This window comes from Coregonus lavaretus (genome assembly GCF_964263955.1).
Source record: "Coregonus lavaretus genome assembly, chromosome: 4".
NCBI classification, from domain to species: domain Eukaryota; kingdom Metazoa; phylum Chordata; class Actinopteri; order Salmoniformes; family Salmonidae; genus Coregonus; species Coregonus lavaretus.
The window spans coordinates 12,352,676-12,375,039 of record NC_139991.1 but is presented as its reverse complement, the minus strand read 5'-3'; the positions used below and the strand labels follow the sequence as shown (position 1 = coordinate 12,375,039).

Here is a 22,364-nt window from a genome sequence, read left to right as displayed (position 1 = left end):
AATCTCATCATAGTAAAGTATTTGAGGTTATTACCCATGACCCAAACCCACCCACTCCACTAACTTCGACCCACATTTAATTTCACAGCCATTTGAGGCCTGATGAATTTGAGTGGGTAGGATAGAGTGAGGTATACTGGTACATCTTTAGTCATTTGATGTGTGATCAGTAGATTAGTTGATTAAATGCAGTCCAATTATCCCCAATCCCATGCTTCAGCCTCTCTGTCGGTCTGGCTGGTTGACATTCTTTGACACTTCCTCTGAAAGCCAGCTGTCCCCTCATCGCAATGTCTTTGGAGGTGACTGTGTATACAGTGGGTTCTGGAATTATTGGATCCCTTGTTAAAGATGAGAAACAAATATACTGTATGAAATAAATAATACTGAGCTATAGTGTGCCCCAAAAAATTGAACAATTATATTATTTTATACTAATACAATTTCTCAGAGAAAGAGATTTTGTTGAACAAGTAATACAAAAAAAATATCTAAAAAAAAAGGGCTCAAAATTATTGGATCCCCCGGTTTTCAAAACTCCAGCACCCTCCACCAGGATAACAACGCTGAGCCTTTTTCTAAAATGTTTTATAAAGATTGAAGAACACATTGGGGTGGGGATCTTAGACCATTCCTCCATACAGAATCCTTCCAGATCCTTTATATCCTTCATCTACGCTTACGGACTGCCCTCTTCAATTCAAACCACAGGTTTTCAATGAGGTTCAAGTCCGGAGACTGAAATGGCCATAGCAAAATGTTGACTTTGTGGTCAATTAACCATTTCTTTGTGGATTTTTGTGTGTGCTTGGGGTCATTGTCTTGCTGGAAGATTCACTTGCGGCCAAGTTTCAGCCTCCTGGCAGAGGCAACCAGGTGGTTGGCTTAAATGTCCTTGTACTTGGTAGAGTTCTTGATGCCATTGACCTTAACCAGGGCCCATGGAGTTTGCTAAACGGCATTGGCACTTGGATTGGAACCGGTGCTATGGGTAATTTCCATGTAAAATGACCCAAGAGCACCAACATGTGAAGTTCATAGGAGCATGTCAAATTGGGTGTCACATGAAAGCTACAAGTCTATATCTTTGAGCAATTAAGGCATATATAAAAAAAATTTAAACAACATTTAAATCAGAAAAATGTTGAATAAGCAAAGGCTTTGATTTCGTCAAACATATGAAAAAGGAGTCTTAGAAAACATCTACCAGAAAAAGTCTTAAAAAGGTATTAAAAATACACCAAAACACAATAATGTTGAGATAAAGACACCTGCCAACTGATATCAACACACATTTACACTGAACAAACATATGAAAGCAACATGTAAAGTGCTGGTCCCATGTTTCATGAGCTGAAATAAAAGATCCCAGAATTGTTCCATGCGGACAAAAAAAGCGTATTTCTCCGAAATGTTGTACACAAATGTGTACATCCCTGTTAGTGAGCATTTCTCATTTGCCAAGATAATCCATCCACCTGACAGGTGTGGCATATCAAGAAGCTGATTCAACAGCATGATCATTACACAGGTGCAACTTGTGCTGGGAACAATAAAAGGCCACTCTAAAATGTGCAGATTTGTCATACAACACAATGCCACATATGTCTCAAGTTGATGGAGCGTGCATTTGGCATGCTGACTGCAGGAATGACCAACAGAGCAGGTGCCAGAGAATTTAAATGTTCATTTCTCTACCATAAGCTGCCTCCAACGTCGTTTGAGAGAATTTGGTAGTACGTCCAACCGGCCTCACAACCGCAGACCACGTGTAACCACGCCAGCCCAGGACCTTCACATCCGGCTTCTTCACCTGCGGAATCGTCTGAGACCAGCCACCTGGACAGCTGATGAAACTGTGGGTTTGCACAACCGAAGAATTTCTGCACACACTGTCAGAAACGTCTCAGGGAAGCTCATCTGCATGCTCTTCGTCCTGACCTGACTGCAGTTCGGCGTCGTGACCCACTTCTGTGGGCAAATGCTCACCTTTGATGGCCACTGGCGCGCTGGAGAAGTGTGCGCTTCACGGATGAATCCTGGTTTCAACTGTATCGGGCACATGGCAGAGAGCGTATATGGTGTCATGTGGGTGAGCGGTTTGCTGATGTCAACATTGTGGCCCATGGTTGCGGTGGGGTTATGGTATGGGCAAGCATAAGCTACTGACAACGAACACAACTGCATTTTATCGATGGCAATTTGAATGCACAGAGATACTGTGACGAGATCCTGAGGCCCATTGTTGTGCCATTCATCTGCCGCCATCACCTCATGTTTCAGCATGATAATGCACGTCCCCATGTCGCAAGGATCTGTACACAATTCCTGGAAGCTGAAAATGTCCCAGTTCTTCCATGGCCTGCATACTCACCAGACATGTCACCCATTGAGCATGTTTGGGACACTCTGGATCGACGTGTGCAACAACGTGTTCCAATTCCCGCCAATATCCAGCAACTTTGCACAGCCATTGAAGAGGAGTGGGACAACATTCCACAGACCACAATCAACAGCCTGATCAACTCTATGCGAAGGAGATGTGTCCGCGCTGCATGAGGCAAATGGTGGTCACACGCTCCTACTTATTTTTTTTAAGGTACACTACCGGTCAAAAGTTTGGGGTCACTTAGAAATGTCCTTGTTTTCAAAAATAAATAAAAAAGTCCATTAAAATAACATCAAATTGATCAGAAATACAGTGTAGACATTGTTAATGTTGTAAATGGCTATTGTAGCTGGAAACGGCTGATTTCTAATGGAATATCTACATAGGCGTACAGAGGCCCATTATCAGAAACCATCAGTCCTGTGTTCCAATGGCACATTGTGTTTGCTAATCCAAGTTTATCATTTTAAAAGGCTAATTGATCATTAGAAAAACCTTCTAGGCAGAGTTGCAAAGAAAAATCCATATCTTAGACTGGCCAATAAAAATTAAAGATTAAGATGGTCAAAAGAACACAGACACTGGACTTTTTCTTTGCAACTCTGCCTAGAAGGTCAGCATCCCGGAGTCGCCGCTTCACTGTTGACGTTGAGACTGGTGTTTTGCGGGTACTATTTAATGAAGCTGCCAGTTGAGGACCTGTGAGGCGTCTGTTTCTCAAACTAGACACTAATGTATTTGTCCTCTTGCTCAGTTGTGCACCGGGGCCTCCCACTCCTCTTTCTATTCTGGTTAGAGCCAGTTTGCGCTGTTCTGTGAAGGGAGTAGTACACAGCTTTGTACAAGATCTTCAGTTTCTTGGCACTTTCTCGCATGGAATAGCCTTCATTTCTCAGAACAAGAATAGACTGACGAGTTTCAGAAGAAAGTTCTTTGTTTTTGGCCATTTTGATTCTGTAATCGAACCCACAATTGCTGATGCTCCAGATACTCAACTAGTCTCAAGAAGGCCAGTTTTATTGCTTCTTTAATCAGCACAAGAGTTTTCAGCTGTGCTAACATAATTGCAAAAGGGTTTTATAATGATCAATTAGCCTTTTAAAATGATAAACTTGGATTAGCAAACACAACGTGCCATTGGAACACAGGACTGACGGTTGCTGATAATGGGCCTCTGTACGCCTATGTAGATATTCCATTAAAAATCAGCCGCTTCCAGCTACAATAGCCATTTACAACATAAAAAATGTCTACACTGTATTTCTGATCAATTTGATGTTATTTTAAATGGACAAAAAAAATTGCTTTTCTTTCGATAACAAGGACATTTCTAAGTGACCCCAAACCTTTGAACGGTAGTGTATCTGTGACCAACAGGTGCATATCTGTATTCCCAGTCATGTGAAATCCATAGATGAGGGCCTAATTTATTTATTTAAAATTGACTGATTTCCTTATATGAACTGTAACTCAGTAAAATCCTTGAAATTGTTGCATGTTGTGTTTATATTTTTGTTCAGTATAGTTTAGGACGATTGTTTCTGCCTTCTGTAAGTTTAAGATATTTTCTAATTCCTCTTCCTCATAAGGGAGGATAATGAAAGCAGAGAAGTAACAAGTAAAAGGTAGAACTATGAATTTTTTACTGATATACATTTTGTTTATGAATGATTTGGTTATACATTTTTTTAAATTATGTTACCAAATCGGTAACAGAATTTCAACAACAAAAATCAACAAAAATTTTAATAAATAAAAATCGGTAATGGAATTTCTGCAATTAAATTGCCTACAGTGGGATATCATAGTAGTCACAAACCACAGTTGGGTCATCTGCTACTGTCCTCCCTTCCACTGGCATACTGTTCAGCTGATAACTGTTTTCTTTCTATTTCTGTCGTCTGGTGGTCAAAGCAAGAGTGTGAAAAGTCTGGATAACCCCTCCCGGCAGGTAGACTAGCGGTTAAGAGCGTTGGGCCAGTAACTGAGAGGTCGCTGGTTCGAAATGGCGGAGAGATTTCTGCATATTGCACCTTTAAATGTGGAAGACACATTTCGGTTGAATGCAGTCAGTTGTGCAACTGACTAGGTATCCCCCTTTCCCTTCCCTCGCTCACTCTTTCTTTCTCTCTCTCTCCAATTAATATCACCTCTCCCCGCTCTTACTGACATCTACCCATGAGCTCCCTCTCTTTCTATTTACTGTAACCAGCATCCTCACCCACTGAGCACCGACCAACACCGGACGTCCATGGATGTTGAAAAGTAGTTTAAATTTGGTCAGTCCACCGTCCTCAGACATCGTTTTTTGATCAGCCTTTATTTCAACGTCACAGACGTATGGACCGACCTTCATTTGGCCCAAACATAGACGTCCATGATTGGTTCAGATTTGGTCCGGACCAAATCTGAACCAATTATAGACGTCTACAGTATGTTTCACAAGTTTGGAAAGTAGAGTACAGTACAGTGCTAACAGTACAGTAAAGAAAAGTAGAGATTAGTTCAGTATATTACACTACAGTGGAATAGAGTTCAGTACAGTACACAGTAGAGAACACTAAAGTAGAGTACACTATAATGTACTGTACTCTACTTTACTTTCTGGTACTTTATTGAACTCTACTTTGCTGAGATTTTTTCAAACTCAAGGTATCATGTAATAGCTGACACCCCATTCTTTCTGCAGACATCTTTTAATTTTAATTCAGAGCAGACATATTTTGGAAAACGTGGTCACAAACTGAGGGAGATTTTACCGAAATTATGTTACCATCTTTGCATCTGCACAGTTCTTTCAGTAAATGTGTTTTTGTAAAATGTTCAGTGTACATTTCTTTAATTAGTTGTATGGTTTGTTAAACTTTAAAATCAATAGTTTTTGTTTGGCATACATTTTAAGTGACATCTGAGCCTCAGTGCAATTCCGTTACCATGGAATTACCTTATGGTCATATGACACGGAAATATAGGTATTTGGCCACACATACCAGCGGTGGGTTTGGCCATCGAAAGAACAATGCATATGCAGAAAATACCTCATACTGTAAAATATGCTGGTGGATCTTTGATGTTATGGGGCTATTTTGCTTCCATTGGTCCTGGGGCCCTTGTTAAAAGGTCAACGGCATCATGAACCTTACCAAGTACCAGGACATTTTAGCCAAAAAGCTGGTTGCCTTTGTTTGGCCACAAGTGGATCTTCCAGCAAGACAATAACCTCAAGCACACATCAAAATCCACAAAGAAATGGTTAATTAACCACAAAAATCAACATTTTGCAATGGCCATTTCAGTCTCTGGACTTCAACCCCATGGAATTGAAGAGGGCCGTCCATAAGAGCAGACGAAGGATATCAAGGATCTGGAAATATTCTGGATGGAGGAATGGTCTAAGATCTCGCCTAATGTGTTCTACAATTTCATAAAACATTTTAGAAAAAGGCTTAGTGTCGTTATCCTCGCAATGGGAGGGTGTTAGAGTATTGAAAGGGGATCCAATAATTTTTACCCCCGTCTTTTTTAGATATTTTTGTATTACTTGTTAAACAAAATCTCATTCTCTGAGCAAATTGTAATAGTATTAAATATATACTTTTTTTTTTTATAAAACATTTAGCATAGAATATAGCTCAGTATTTGTATTATTTATTTCATAAAGTCTTTTTTGCTCATCTTTATCAAGGGATTAAATAATTCCAGACCCCACTGTACATACACAAACATTGTGCTAAAACATTGTGTGCATAGCTGTTTGTGGCCACGTGAACTAGCTGGTTCCATTCCCTCTGTCTCAAGTCTCATACAGTATAGCGCTGAGGGGTCATGGTTAGCCAGAATCATTTAAATCAAGGAACATTTTGTGCTGTCTTTTATTGTTACACTTTCAAGCTATGTAGAGGAAACACTGACATTGAACAACTGTAATAATACATTTGATCCAATTCCTCTAATAAATCCTTAAATACAGTAATCAAATTCCTTCTCATAAAACAGGGAGAAAACACACTGTTCTATGCGACACAGGAAGGCTCTATTTTCTCTGTCCAGACTTCAGTACACATAATGCATAATGAGTACATACTAACAAGTGGGCTACACAATCAGAACGTAATATTTACACACATACATCCGAATGCATATACTATCACACAAACTCACAGAATAGAGTGTAGAGTGTGGAGAGGTGAAAGGGATTGAGTGGGCGGGGAGTGTGAGTGAAAGACAGAGAAAGAGGCAGAGGGAGAGTGGGAGTGAGTGGCACATGGCTTTCAGTCTAAAAAAGGGAAAGAGCGGCATGAAGCCAAAACCAGAATCTGGATTAGCTAGATAAAGAATGGGGAGAGGAAAGGAGAGAAAATGTAGGTTTCTTCACTGTTGAAATGGTGCAGACGCGTGCCACTGCTTTCGCAGTTACAAACGTCTTCTAAAATATGAATAGTGAATGAGCGTGTGGGTAGAGTGAGAAGAGGGGGGGGGGGGGCAGGGAGAAAGATGGATGGACAAAGCAGGAAGATGAGACGAAGAGACAGGAAAAGAGGGAGAGATAGGCTAGAGATTTCATGTTAAAGGTAGGCTGGATGGTGCATGGAAGAGGATGGCGTAATAAAAGACAGATGAAGGAGGAAGATGGAGGAGTAGGCTACTAGGAGTAACAGAGGAGGAGGAGGAGGAGGAGGAGGAGGAGAGCGTGTGACGAGGATGTAGGAACTCATGAGAGAGAAAAAGAGAGAAGCTCTGTGTATAGTGTGACACTGACCCAGGCAGACAGAGAGAGAGCTGCACATGGAGGCTGGAGCAGACGGGTATAGGGCTGGGAGCCGAGAGACAGGGCCCTGCTGCAACCGTACTGCTCTGCCAGCCTGGGTGAACATCACCCTGTGAACTCTCTCGATAACGTCCAAATCACTCACCTATTCATGTCTAACACCTAACAAATACACCCTGAAGACACTTCACGCTGCACCCCTAATATCCTCCTCAGTCCTCACACCACACGGCTGTGCACGCAAAATACCTAACGCACTGGGAGTTTGACCCCTATGCCCCCCACACATTGCACACCTGTGTCCTCTCAACATCACACACTAGAACAAATACAGTATGTGACATACAGTCAGGTCCAGAATTATTGGCACCCTTGATTGAGATGAGCAAAAAAGACTGATCCCTCCCAATGTCTTCTCCAATCTCATAAAACATTTTAACAAAAAGGCTCAGTGCTGTTATCCTCGCAAGGTTAGGTATTTAAAACAGGGGTGGCAATCATTTTGACCCCCATCTTTTTGAGAATATTTTTTGAATTACTTGTTAAACTACATTTATTTCTCTGAGAATTGCATTTGTATAAAATAAAATAATTGTCCATTTTTTTTGCATACAATATAGCTCAGTATTTGTATTATTTATTTGATAGTCTTTTTTGCTCATCTTTATCAAGGGTGCCAATAATTCTGGTCCTAATGTATGACCATATATGACTTTATAAACTCCTCTAATAAACTGTAGCTGTAAATTACTTAGCTAGTCAATCATTTACAGTCATTTTGTAGTCCAAAAATGCCATGACCATCACAGTACTCCAGATAAAACCTCACTCTTTGAATACAAAAACCGTCAATGACACACATTATATGTGGTTTGGCACATTGAGGCTTCCTTAAATAAATGGTACCCTATTCCCTTTATAGTGCACTACTTTTGAACAGGGCCGTAGGGCTCTATCGAGAATATGGTGCCATTTCAGACGCACTTTGTGAAAGACACAACCGTCAGGAGAGGAGAGGAGAGGAGAGGTACTCTGTGGGGGTTGGGGAGTCAGCAGGAAGGGAGTAAGTGGAAGCAGGTGTAAACAAAGCAGACAGTATTGAGTTGTACTGTGGCTAGGAACCTCTTAGCCCCCTACTGTAAATCTAATGGATTATTAGGCTTTTAAAATGGTTGTGTTTGTCAGACAGAGACACCAGATTTCTGTCTGAGAAAAGCAGTTTCATTGAAAATATGGCCATACCACCAGTGTGATCTTTCCCATATTAGATTCAATCTGAAAACATGATAGAAGTAGTTTCTTTTATGTTGGAGAAATCCGTCTAAATTGATGTCATGAAGTCCAGAATGTGATACGTGGTCCTCTGTAGCTCAGCTGGTAGAGCACGGCGCTTGTAACGCCAAGGTAGTGGGTTCGATCCCCGGGACCACCCATACACAAAAATGTATGCACGCATGACTGTAAGTCGCTTTGGATAAAAGCGTCTGCTAAATGGCATATTATTATTATTATTATAGTTGTTTGTTGTGATGGTAATTATTGGCTAGGGAGTGGTTGCTGTGAAATGACCAAAGCAAAAGTACAATAGCACCTCTACTGGAAACAGAGATATGTGTGTGTGCAACATGAACGTACATCTCACACACCACATACACTCCAGTCTCATCTCAGGTATTTGAATCAAACTTGTTCCATAAACGATGGGAAAGAGGTTGGAGGAAAACTTGAGGAGCAGCAGAGCCACAGTACTAAGGTGTAATTATTAGTCCAAATGGAACGTTTTTGCAACTGTACTGAACAAAAATGTAAACGCAACATGTAAAGTGTTGGTACCATGTTTTATGAGCTAAAAGAAAAGATCCCAGAAATTTTACATACGCACAAACGCTTATTTCTCTCAACTTTTGGGCACAAATTTGTTTACATCCCTGTTAGTGAGCATTTCTAATTTTCCAAGCTAATCCATCCACCTGACAGGTGTGGCATATCAAGACGTTGATTAAACAGCATGATCATTACACAGGTGCACCTTGTGCTGGGGACAATAAAAGGCCACTCTAAAATGTGCAGTTTTGTCACACAACACCACAGATGTCTCAAGGAGCGTGCAATTGGCATGCTGACTGCAATAATGTCCACCAGAGCTGATGCCAGAGAATGTAATGTTAATTTCTCTACCATCTGTATTCCCAGTCATGTGAAATCCATAGATTAGGGCCTAATTTATTTATTTCAAATCGACTGATATCCTTACAGTATATGAACTGTAACACAGTAAAATCTTTGAAATTGTTGCGTTTATATTTTTGTTTAGTGAAAAACTAGAGTTTCTATTGGACAAATTCAGGTAGGTCCCGCCCCGTTTAAGAAGCGTTTTGCAAAAGAATCAACGTAATGAATACGCCCCTGGGTAAACTGAGTCTGAATGCGAGATTACTACAGGGATTTAAACCTGCTTTACGGGGCAAACTGGGTCTCAAATCCACTGAAGACGCTTTGAACGTAATCCATTCACACTGCATCTCTCTGCCCATTGGATTTTGTCTTCTAGTTTTACACAACATTCTTAAAAACTCCCTACAAGTAGTAACATCTTTCAGAACATCACTTAGATCACTTTCACACTACTGCAAACAGATCATGCTTGATACACAGACATACACCTGTGATACAAGCACACATAGCTTACATGATCCACTTGTCCTTATTTGAGCCTTTATGAAAACATGCAGTGCACACAGGGAAGCTAGAATGGCACTCATGGAGATAAAGTGATTGTGACTGGGCATTCTATTTACATGTATTTATCTCTGTAGGCCCAGCTATGAGGCTGATAAAATGCTCTGTCTTCACACATTGAGCTACATGTTCTTTATCCAGCCTCTCTCCACCTGCTGCATGCCTGCACATGAGCATCATAGCCTGCCCTGTCCTGAAGGGTTATTGAGAGGAATGCAAAAACACTGGACCATCTTCAGAACGATTCCACAATGATGCAACAATAAAGGAGTAAAAACATGGTAGAGAAAAGGTTTGAATACATCTAGCCTAATCTTCAAGGTTTGCTGTGGGTTGAGCCTTCATTAAATCAACAATGGACCTGTCAATAATTGTTGGGCCATATAACCTAATGTCCGGATTTGCCTCATCTCTGATATCACTGCCTTATCACCAAGGTAGGCAACGCCAAGAAAAAAAGTCCTGTGAGAAAAGAATGTGGCATTTGTAAGATTGCTAACCCAGTTGATATAAAAAAAGGCTATTGTCTAAATAGATCAGAAATCCATGCTGTCATTGTATGACACCCCTCCACATTCCATTGATCGGCCGTTGAGCTTCTTTCTCACCTGTATTGTGACGATGCCTTGCCAAGACCCACTGCATCTGTTCTGTTCGCTCTCCCATCCTCTGCTTGTCCACCTCGAGCTCACCTCCACGCGGACCTGGACCAGGGCTCTGCCGGGGATAAACCCTGTAAAATACCGCAGCGACAATATTGCGCTGAACCGTGGCTGGCAGAACACACACGTACCTCCCTATGAATCCAGCCACGGTACTTCAAGTGACAGGTTCCACAGGAATCCGGCCCAGCCAATCAGATAAGGATCGCAGCTGGATCATACCGTAGCCTACAGTCAGAACCGTGCAGACACGAGCTCCATTTACTCTGCCTTGGTATTCAAGGTCTTGATTGTTCGATAAATTGCAACACGTCGTCGATATGTAGGATATCCGCTGCCCGATGTCTCTTCACGCCATGTATGCGTGCCGGGAGGTTCATCCATACAATGTTTCTCACTGACAGACAGTGAAGTTGAGCAAATAAATCACTACACAATGGTTTTTATATTGTGTGTATCATCTATGCCAACCAACCGGACAACTCCCGAACCCAATCGGGCAACTAGAGTAGCGGGTCCCGAGAAATTGGTTGTTGTAAACCCAGCCCTCTACAGCTCAATTTTTATCCCTGAAAAGATACGTCGTTTCTATTCCCATTCCCTATTCCGCAGCTGCGGATCAAACACCGAATCACCACTGCGCAATTTACGTAGGAACTTTACGTCATCCATCGCCCTACGATAGAACCAGTTGGATTTGCGTCGTTCTCGCAGGCTTCGGCGATTGTATGCGCTGTAGAAACCGCTGGCACACTGTGAAATGCACGACTGGTGGTTTGTGAATATCGAGGAATCTCCAACTATAGAGTTTGGGCGTGGACTCACGTCATTTCCTGAGCTAGACTTTTATTAAATAGGTGTGACCTGCGCTCAGACTGGCCCTAAATGCAAAACATGGGTAGACCACGTTTTCTTTAAAACATTAGCAAAAAATATATAATATCAAGCACATAATTAGCCAAATGCATTTTGCCATGAATAGGCAAACACTATTAGCCTTCACAACTTGGGAAGGCTACCCCACAGCGATCAGTCTGCTGCTACCTCAAGAGGTTTGGGTCATCTGTCCATGGCAGACTCGCAGGCATCACCCAAAAATAAAATAAGCTCTCTGAAATATTCATTCTTAGTAATGTAGACACTGTTGACAATAGGCCTACTTGATATCCCACATGGATACTGATTTTCAGAGATGTAAGTTTATTGTTGTAAATAATACAATCATCAGTCCATCTTACAGTATATGCTACAAGGCACAGGCACATAGGCACAAAACCTGACTGTTGGCATTGGCATTGCATTTACATTTATTTGAGTATTGACTGAGCCCTGCTGGCCATGCTTGTTAATGTCAAACATACTGCTGTGTGTTTTAGGAATGCATAAATGTTGCCAGGATGTTCCTCCTACTATAAATCTTCCTGCTATATCCTGCTTCCTCCCAGGCTGGCCCTCGCCATATAATATTAATATTAGTACATGGAGGTAACCACCTTAATGCATTATTACAGTGGTGAGAAAAGGTTTAAATGTTATAATTGACAAAAACAAGACAAAAGCAGCCAGGCCCAGAAAACATCTAATGGAGAGTTTTGAATATTTTATTTATTATTTTTTAAATCTCATATGTAATTGATGGGGGAATCCAAAGAATCATACTTGGATAGATGAGGGCTAGAGCTGACTGGTAAAAATCAGACAGCCCAATCAGACAGCCCAAATCACAGTAGAATTGTCAGTAGAATACAATGGTAGGCAGGTATCCTAGCGGTTAAGTGAATTGGGCCAGTAATCGAAAGCTTGCTGGTTTGAATCCCAGAGCAGACTAGGTGAGAAATCTGTCGATGTGCCCTTGACCAAAGCACTTAACCCTAATTGCTCCTGTAAGTCACTCTGGATAAGAGCGTTTGCTAAATGACTAAAATGACCATGTAGGCATACAGTAGTATTCGACTGAACTAGGGCTGTATTATTTGAATGATGTCATCCCCTTAGCATCACAGGGATATATTTTATTTAGATACAGACAGGGACAGTGATGCAAGAAAGTAGACTGAAGCCATGTACTGAACACACTTGAGATCAAATTTGAAACACACACAAACAACAAGCGTATTTGCTCCTTTACAAATGTGACAGTGACTCACAAACACACACATTTTGAGGCAGCATAATGACACACATTGGGTATGCAAATCTTTGACTTGCATTATATATTTTTACAGTATATACAATTTAATTACTATTGTAATAATGATTATAGTAGGCAGACAAAGACACCCTAAGCTCTAGGGCTAGGCAGAGAGAGATACAGTAAATTGAACCAAGACACAATGCAGTGTAAAGATACGGACACCCCCACTGTTTGCAGCCCAGATGGTATATCCCAGTCCTTCTCCTTTCCCTCCCTCTGTTTTCACTGTGCCCTCCATCTCTCTACTTACTCTCACTCTCTGTCTTGAGGATATTACTGAGTTCCGGCTGACAGCCTTTGCGCAGCAATTCCATCTCTCCATCCTTCCGGACATTGTTACAGAGCTGTTGGAGAGGAGAACAGAATAGCCTGAGGGTATGTACTCCCAGATGTCTACCTCCTCCCCTTCATGCCATTTCAGTATTTTGGTCTATGGGATTATCAAGGCCTGTGCAGCTCCTATCTTCATATCCTGTGCCAGCATCCTCAGTTGCACCCATTATAGTATCTCTCTGTTTTTTCTTTAATTCCTCTCTCTTTTTCTTATTTTCCTGCCTTTGGATCATTCTGTATCTCCACTATGTGTTAATACTCTCTCCTCTACTTATTCCTGTCCCCTTTCCTCCATCTTGTCCTCCATTAACAGTACATACTGTATGACTCATGTCGTTTTAGAGAGAGACAGAGAGAGAGGGAGATAAATAAAGAAATATACAGAGACAATATTTCTTGCTTGCTGAGACTGGATTAACACTTGTGTCAGACAGTGTGGGGAGTGCAGAAGACACGCATGCATCTCTGTGCCTCTGTCAACTGGGCTCTTTTTTTAGCAGCTGCAGCAGCGTGATTACTCCGTCTGTTACAAAACGTGCAGTTTCTTTCCCATGAGATTGCTCTTGACAGGATGCTGGACTTAAAGTGTTGCTTCCACTGGATGTTTGTTCCACAAATGTAATAAACAAACCAGATAATGTACATAGCAGGGACAATATGGTTCTGTTTATGTCATATTGTCTGTCAAGGTCACATTATAGCCCTACTGACCAGAGGCTTTTGCTTAATTCTGCAGTGAATAAGGAGGTTTATAATACCTTCTGTGTATGTTGATGCTCCTTGTCTGTATAATAATACCAAGGGACAGCAGAGCAGATAACAGAGTCTAATCTGTGTGATAATTCTGTCTGCCTCTGTTTGCTGTTTTCCATCAGTGAAGCAGCGCTGACCTGAAAGACCCCACCTCTGTTTCTGGATCCTATGGAAGCCAAGGCCAAGAGCGGGGCACCAGTGCCCAAGGCATCCTCTAAAGCAGAGAAGACGGAGAAGAAGGAGGTAGCTCCCCCTAAAAAGGTTGAACCCGCTCCAGTCGAGCCTCCACCCCCAGCGGCCCTTGTGGAAGAGCCTCCAGTGGAGGATGGAGCAGCTGAACCAGAGGGGGCACCAGAGGGCGGAGAGGCAGCAGAGGCCAGCACAGACTCCCTGGAAAGCCTGAAGCCCTTCCTCATTGGTGGTGCCATCATCGCTGCTGGTGCCATCCTGTTGGGGGCACTGTTGTTGGCACGGAGAAATTAACCACCACCGCTCATCATCAAAACCTATTGGTTGATGGGTTAACGAGTCACTTGCTGATTGGTTCATAGACTATCATGCAGCTGGTAGAGATGGGGGATGGGGAGCCACTGTGCTTCTTAAGTTTAATTCAGTCTGACCTATATAAACATCAGTGAACATTCAAGTAATACATTTTTGGGCCCTTGCTAGTATACTCATGCATGAATATGCTCCACCCCTCCAACTGCACCTGCTTATAGGTCTACAGGCATTTAATCACCATACAAATACACTCCAACAGTTACACTGGACACACACATATATACAGTACTTGAATAGCTTATTTATCTAGTATGCACTGATAAACATTTTGATCTTCTGGGTCTACTAATACATAAGTTAGAAGTAGAAATATAGTAACTTTATATTGTTTGATTTTAAAAAGGTCATATGAAGTGAAGTATGAAGTATATTAAACATACTATTGTGAACAAGTCAGTGCCTAGTAGGTTTGGGGTCAATCCCATTTAAATTCCAGTCAATTCAGGAAGTACACTGAAATTCCAATTCTCTTGAATGCTTTTCAATATAGAACATTTGGAATTTGAATTTTGTTTAATTTCTGAATGGAATTTAAATGGAATTGATCCCAACCCTGGTGCCTAGTATGTGTTATTTCTATGCTCGTATTGCTTTTGCTGTAAATACACGGTCCCTGCAGATCAGATGTGAACCCCTTTGAATAACGGTTTTAGACAAGGAGATATCGTTATAACAATTCAGGGGAAGTTGCATGGTTTAGGGAAGGCTGTGTGTAAGTGAAGTCAGCAATGGCAGATAATAGTGTGACAGATGAAGTCACTTAAACAATTGTATGTGAAAGACTTCCATTTGAGTCTCTACTGATGCTGAGGTAATACAATTTCATAGTCAAATTGCCCCTATCTCCCAAATCAATATGTACATTGAGATTATAGTCAAAGTCATGCCTGGCTGCCTGCGTTTACGGCCCTGATGACTCAAATGGAGTATAAACCAAAAGCATACACACTAAATTGCCAAAGATATTATATTTTAACCCTGTGTGTTAACACTGTAAACCCTTGGTGTGTCCATTTGTCAAATGTATTAACAACTTGCATACTGCAATTTCTCTGGAGCAATAGTGTAGCTTCTATTTATTTGAAGACCATACATGTTAGAGTGTTAGTGCAAGAGACTGTGCAGCTAGTGTAATAGTACTGTACATTGTATGTATGAATTTCGATTCAGGATGAAAATATTATTATAATATATTATACATGCAATATGTGGTGTACCAATGTATGTAGTAACTTGGCCAGTTATGCTCAACAAATCAGCATATACACAAATATATTACATCCACCTCCAACCTCCAGGAAAGCCTTGAAAGTATGATGAAATGATGATAATATACATGCATTACGGTTTATTTTGTAATATATTAATATTTTTTGATAGTTTGATAAACCTAGAATTCGAGTAGAAAGCATGCATTATTGATGGGAGTAGAGAAATAGCTGAATTTATTTAGTAAATTAACTGAGATTGTTTCCTCTTTTGTTTCCCTATTAATTACAGAGAAGCTCTCCTATTTTTTACAACATACAAACTGGTTTTTTATTAAAGGCCTAGGAGATTTTCAACACCCAATCAAACATCTTGCTTGAACACTGGCATGTAGCTTACCATGATGCAATATCAACACCTCCAGCACAACAACAGACACATATTCTGCAGACACATGCTCAAATAGCCTAGTCGTCACGTCACAGAGTACTACACAAAATCTATCAGTTATTTTCCTTGGTCTCAAAGAGCGTATAAATGCAATAATTCCAGTAGGATTCCACATTTTAGCACATGTTCTGTAGGATATTAAAATAATGGTAATGATTGTGAAATGTTGATGGGTAATACTATTCTAAATGGAGAATGAGAACCAGATGATGATGATATGATAGCGGTGATTACGATGGGGATTAAACCTATATTTCCTTTCACACTCCATCCCCTGCCCCTAAAGCTCCTTGTGTAAATCCAAATGGTTATCTTGTGACTTGACCTGACCTTTATTAAAGGCAATGAACCAGATTGCATAGACTAAAGGGTCTCTTTGATGGATGTGCATCATTTTGTGTCCTACACTCCCCACCAATAGAATTAGCTAGGGTTCATTGTGTTGAGGTTGATGCACTCCTTTCATTGTTTCCTTCCCTCCATCATAACTGGTATGAATAGGACTGACTGACTATAGGCTGTATAATGTCCACCATTCACATGTTAGCGGTCATGAAAAGGAGACAAATTGTAGAAGCCATAAAGAAGAAATAGGAAATATCCAGGGGCTTTTAAATGTTATTATCATGCTGACCAATAAGGTTTCTAAACACCCTGCTGTTTTACAAATCTGCATTCTCAAAGAGATACAGTAGCCAGTTCCAGATTCATGTGAATCTAGTATTGGACTAGTCCAAAATAGAAAACTGAGGGGGGAGTCATATTCTAAACAGAGCCCTAATATCTACCATAAAAACAACAATATGTTAAGGTAAATGGAGCTATGAATGAGGCTCAGCTCATTCAATTCGATCAAACCTTTCTAGTATCCCCTGTAACGTTGCAGCCCCACGAACATGCCCTAGTATTGAGGGAGGAGCGACGCGCGTTAGCCTAGCTGCAAGCTAGCTACATTTTCTTCCTGTGTGCTTTCTTGTCTGTTTGCAAGGGTTACTGCAGAACATCTCCTACTTTACAGTGAGTCAATAACTACTTTACTGTTTGAGTCTCTATTTCGCCAATGATATAAAACACATATCTAGTTGTTCTGTGCTAACACTTTTTGGTTAACTAGCTAGCTATATGCAACGGATTTGAAAACATGTGCGCTAGCTAGTACTGTAGCTAGCTAGCACGACTGTTGACATGCCCGCGCTAAGACTGAGCGTCAGTAAACTATAGCTGGCAAGTTAGCTACAAAATTGGTAGTCTATGCATTTTCGTTTAGTTATGCATTTTTCATTGAATATCTAACGTTTTCTTCAAGCCACCCTTCTGCCGTTGGCTGGCTAGCTTTGCTAGCATGTCACCTGCTAAACTTGTTAACATTAACTACATTTGTCATTTAGCAGACGCTCTTATTCAGAGCAATTTACAGTAGAGTGCATACATTTTTCGTAATTCTGTTGCTAATTTGTTTACAGGGTCCCAGTCGATCGGATCAAAATGATTATCCCGGTCCGGTGCTTCACCTGTGGAAAAATCGTTGGGAATAAATGGGAGGCATACCTTGGCCTCCTTCAAGCTGAATACACTGAAGGGTTAGAGACTCATGTTTGCTGTGGTCATTGTTTACATTGTATTTCCCTAAGATGAATCCCTTTCTCAAAATATATTGGTGTTAACTTATTTCATCTGATATTATTTAGTAGCTACATACATAGGCTACACCTGATAAATATCACAAACTCTCCTGTCTCCTCCCCTTTGTCTGGTTGGCAGTGATGCCCTTGATGCTCTTGGTCTGAAGAGGTATTGCTGTCGGAGGATGCTGCTGGCCCATGTAGACCTCATTGAGAAGTTGCTGAATTATGCACCCCTGGAGAAATGATGGATACAACAACATACAAGAACCATCTGGCTTATTTATAGGCAAGCCCAGGCTGACTGCCAGTGAAGCAGTGCACCCTGCTGGATTGACATCCTCAAGAGACTTTTCACGCCTTGTTTGAATTGTACACGTTTGTTGTTGTTGAATAAAGCAACAAATACTTCATTTATAATAAGTGCTTTGTAAAGCAGAGTCAAAGTTCTGTAATATGGTTTCTTTGTGTTGGCTCAGTGACCTAGTTTCACTTCGTCTCGCATGCACTCTGCATCCTGAGAGAACATAGAACCCTGCTAGGCAAGGCTCATTTCACTAGTGTCTTCTGAATTCCTGCTGCTTTATCAGGCAAAAACATGGTTTTATTTCAATCAATAAGGTTACAGCCACTTGCCATGTCATTTACATTATTGTGTAAATAAAAATGACAGTAGGCCAACCCCTTTAAGCAGCATGGGTCAGGCAATGAAAACGACCTGGTCCTCTAGTGTAACAATCCCTTTTTGCAATCAACACACTTGTTCCAACTCATTTTAACAGCCTTTTTTAATCAGTTCAAATTTGATACAAAAGAAGGGGGAAGAGGGAAAAAAAACACTGCACAGTTCAACATATAAAATGTTTACCTCTGCTTTGTGCATGCAGGTGTGGCAAACAACAAAAGTTGCAGCCACAACCCTGAAACCGTCAATTCATAATCAAAAAATTAAATTACAAAGACAGTATCACTGTGAGAAAGAGGGGGTTGGTGATGGCTGAGATCAGAAGATTATGATGAGAAGGTAAAATGCTTGGTGGCTGCTGAGTACCAGGGAAATGTGAACGTGGGGGCAGTAGGTTGTGGAGATGGGGGGGCTATGGACATTCATTTTGTCTCACCATCAGTTCATCCATTATCCTAGACTTTTAAGCAGCTTGGCCCAGAAATAAAGTCCTGTCTCCCATCCTACTCAGCCTGACAGGGACAAAGACAGCCTAGAATGTCCTGAAAAGAACAGACAAAAGTTCTGTCAGGAGTGTGTTAATACAAGGGGTTGACTGAAAAAACAGGTGCTTGGCAATTAGAGGTGGTGGTGTATTTCAGGATGTGAGTAAGTGGTGGTGGTCTGGAGATGAGGGGATTACATAATTAGAGGGGAGATGTGTTGGAGTTATGACAGGGTCAGAGAGCTTACCTAGCGGTGCCGCTCACGGTGCTCCCTATGTCTATCTCGTTCCCGAACCCGCTCCCGGTCTCTCCCATCTCGCTCCCCACTTAGGGAGCGTTCTCGGTGCCGGCGGGACATTCCTGCAGCCTCCCATTCCTGGCTGTAGGACTCTTCCCTTTCTTCCCTTCCCCTGCCTCTGTCCCGTTCTCTGTTCCTGTCCCGCTCCCTATCTCGGGAACGGTGTTCTCTGTCACGGGAACGGTGTCTTTTCCTACAAAGAGAGAACAAGTGAGAAGTGAGGCCACATTACAATTTCCGTTTGTGATGAAAGAACGGTCCATGAGAGGTCCAAACAATTTTTCCAGCACTGACCTGGAGCCGTATGACTTGCTCTCGATGGAGAAGAGGCAGTCTTTCAGAGAGGTGACCAGGGCTCGACAGCGCTCGTCCCCATACACTCTTGACTGCTTGATGACAGCAATGGCAGTCAAAAGGGTCTCAATGGCCAGGGGCAGGTCTCCTACAACAGCAGGATTTAAGATGACCATGATCTGCATTGTGTACTGCACATGTCAATGTCTTTGGGTCTCTAGTCTAGATTTATCATCATGAATCTGTATTTGAGTGTCTACTGTAGGCATTTTTCAGTGAGAGTCTAACCGGCAGTAGCTCCAGACACAGCCTTGGTGATGGCGCTGCTGGCGATGGCTCTGTTTCTGTTCATCAGCTCATCAAACTCTCCCTCTGGCATTTGGGGTGTGGGAGCTTCACTGTCCCTACTGCTAGAGAAAAAAACACTGTCTTACTGATCATCATCATACATACATATCCATACAACTTGTGATAGACATGTTTACCAATTAATACAAAATCATTCCATAATATAAAGTACAGTGGATGAGCTCACTTGTGCCGGTTGTACGATGTGTTGTGTTGTTGACTGTAGTTGTTGTGTTGTGCTGGAGGAAAGAAGGCGGGGTTGAGATGCAGGGAGGGAGGAGGATGGCTGGGGAGACGTAGAGGTGGTGGAGGGAAAAGGTGGGGCATGGGGGGAGGGGGGATGTGTGGGGGAAGGTGGGGGAAAAGAGGAGGAGGCAGACTAAAGTATGGGACTGACAGAGGGGGAGGTTTGTTGTGAATGTGTTGGGGGTGGATAGTGTGCGGGACAGTGGAGTGGTTCTGGTTGAGCACAGGAGGGGAGACAGAGGCGTTTTTGCCCCCAGTATCTGACGACTCCTTTGAGTTAGAGCGCTGGGGGACACCTACGGAAAAGGAGGAGGGACAGTTTGATTTTGTTTCAATGGCAGCATTGGATATCACTTCCGAGAAAGACTTGAGTACCTATTTATTTACTGTATGTAGATGTGCGCTTACGTTTATTAGCCTGGGCTTCAAACACAGCAAGATTCTGTCGTGTGGCAAAGCGGCAGTCCACCTTTTCTCCATTAACATGACAATTTGGCAAAGTCTCCAGCAACCTCTGCAATGACTCTTCTGTGGCCACCACTACCTCAGCGTATCTATAGAGAGTAAAATATAAATATCAGCTAGTATACGTTATGTTACCAGCTGGATAGAAAATCTATTTCAGAGCTTTGAAATGCCTTCACAACATAATCTACTAGCCATCAGTAGACCACCAGAGCAGCCCTGTCCAGTTCTTCCGGGTCTGGAGACAACACTTTGGCTCTGGATCATGCACAGATAATAAATAATAAAACGTTGGTAGTCATCTGTAAGATCTGTATTTAGCTTAGCTACTGGTACATCATATTTATTTTAAGACTAACTTGACTCAATAGGTGTCTGTTACCAGGTCTCCCTAGAACACTATGACCAGACCCAGTCATGAAATGGCGAAACACCCAGTTAATAAATAGTGAAGAAATAGATCACATTAGATTAGAATGATGCCTAACTCTCACCCCCTGGACTGGCCATTAGCTCTGTTCTCAGCAAATTTTATCTCCACAATGTCCTTCACGCCCAAGGTGCGCGCCACGTTAATAAGGTCTTTGTCGGAGGTCCACTGAGGAGAGGGGTAAAGGAAGACAAAGGAGAGAAAGAGGGAGAAGATGAGTAAAATGAAGGACAGGGATAGAAAGGTAATAGGTCTACGTGGCTGTATCTCATTACAGAACATAGGCTAATATATTAGCAAACTGGACTGAAGGTAATGGTGGTGGTGGGAGACTCACCCAGGAGAAGTTGCCCACATATACAGCCAGTCTCTTGTTCCACACCCCACTGTAAGTGTACAGTATTGTTGGTTTGCTCTCCTCTTTCGTTGGCTGGTCCTTGCTGAGAGGGATAGCATCCTCTGAGAATTTCCTTTCCCGGCTCACAGAGCCAGTGAGCACATCATCATAAAGATCACTTGCTTCTGCCGTCGTCGCAAAATCTCCATCCTATAGAGAGAAGATGGACAGAAGATAGACATCATCCCTCAATGCCTAGCTACATTCTTATCACTCACAATGACCATCCCTGAAGAATCAGACAAACTACGAGAGAACACTAACCGCCACATCTTTATTGTTGATATCAAGGATATTAAATTGAATAGTATGATTTGTTAACATTATATACTCTAAATGTCGCTATTGACATTCATTAATGTAAAATGTTGACATGCTGATCATGCTAAAATCAAACAACCTCATCCAACAAGTTATTTTAGTTCCCACTTCAATAATCTTCTGCATTCACTTTCAGCTTCTCACAACTATTCATGTCTACAGCTCTTTCCATAAGCTCTCTCGGCCTGTCTTACCTCCCCGTTGTTTTGACTGAAGTTCTCGTCGTAGATGTCTATGAGGTCAGTTGCACCACCACCATCCGCCGCTTTAGCCGCCATCCCGAGTCCTGGTTGGCACTGCAGCCTGTGGCTACGTTAGCAACGTTTTCTCTCAGCAATCGACACTTGGCAATAAACGCAAGGAAATAACTAAAGGTGCATGTTTTGCACCTTTCCGTGCGTTTATGTTTTATTGATGTAGCTAGTCCAGCTAGCTAACGTTACCCAGTTAGCCCCGCAATATTGTTGAACTAGCTAGCGAACGTTAGCCAAATGGCTAGCTAGCATCACCTCGCATCTCCTCCCCTTGCAGGGAAGCTGGCGTGGACGGAATACCAAAGGCAAACAAATAAATTACCAACCCGGATTAAAAAGTCGACAAGTTTTATACTTTCAAAATGTGATATAATTGTAATGTAAGTCCGCATGCAAAAACTGATAACATTCAGGTAAGCACTCAGCTAGCTTGTTGCTGCTACATCAGAACAGAAGCG

At 41.8% G+C, this 22,364-nt stretch overlaps 3 protein-coding genes across 4 annotated transcripts in view; 1 reads left to right on the top strand and 2 right to left on the bottom strand.

Annotated features, from left to right (window-relative positions):
• The window catches only part of LOC311128217 (diacylglycerol lipase-alpha-like), a gene marked incomplete at its 3' end in the record, with an annotated part of 37,516 nt that extends 26,898 nt beyond the window's left edge, over nt 1-10,618 (bottom strand). Inside the window, exon 1 of the mRNA XM_084160251.1 lies at nt 10,505-10,618. The remainder of the gene's footprint in view (nt 1-10,504) is intronic.
• Nucleotides 10,619-16,989: 6,371 nt separating this feature from the next.
• Nucleotides 16,990-18,096, top strand: LOC311128216 (DNA-directed RNA polymerases I, II, and III subunit RPABC5). Its single transcript, XM_084160250.1, has 3 exons — nt 16,990-17,078; nt 17,525-17,641; nt 17,823-18,096. The coding sequence occupies exons 2-3, from the start codon at nt 17,547-17,549 to the stop codon at nt 17,929-17,931; spliced, it is 204 nt and encodes a 67-aa protein (XP_084016376.1). The 5' UTR covers nt 16,990-17,078; nt 17,525-17,546; the 3' UTR covers nt 17,932-18,096.
• Nucleotides 18,097-18,453: 357 nt separating this feature from the next.
• On the bottom strand, nt 18,454-21,930 carry LOC311128212 (cleavage and polyadenylation specificity factor subunit 7-like; the record flags this gene model as incomplete). Of its 2 annotated transcripts, none has more annotated exons than XM_084160246.1 (9): nt 18,454-18,910; nt 19,101-19,344; nt 19,446-19,593; nt 19,734-19,855; nt 19,981-20,335; nt 20,448-20,593; nt 20,999-21,102; nt 21,272-21,481; nt 21,847-21,930. In XM_084160246.1, 8 exons carry the CDS (start codon nt 21,928-21,930, stop codon nt 19,101-19,103), a joined length of 1,413 nt encoding a protein of 470 aa, XP_084016372.1. In that variant the 3' UTR covers nt 18,454-18,910. The 2 variants fall into 2 exon arrangements, with proteins under 2 accessions (XP_084016372.1, XP_084016373.1); XM_084160247.1 differs by having other exon boundaries at nt 19,734-19,852.
• Nucleotides 21,931-22,364: the final 434 nt, after the last annotated feature.

Coding starts and splice junctions, on each gene's coding strand:
- LOC311128216 (XM_084160250.1), top strand. CDS start 17,547: ATGATTATCCCGGTCCGGTGCTTCACCTGTGGAAAAATCGTTGGGAAT. Junction 17,642..17,822: donor CAAGCTGAATACACTGAAGG/GTTAGAGACTCA, acceptor TCTGGTTGGCAG/TGATGCCCTTGATGCTCTTG.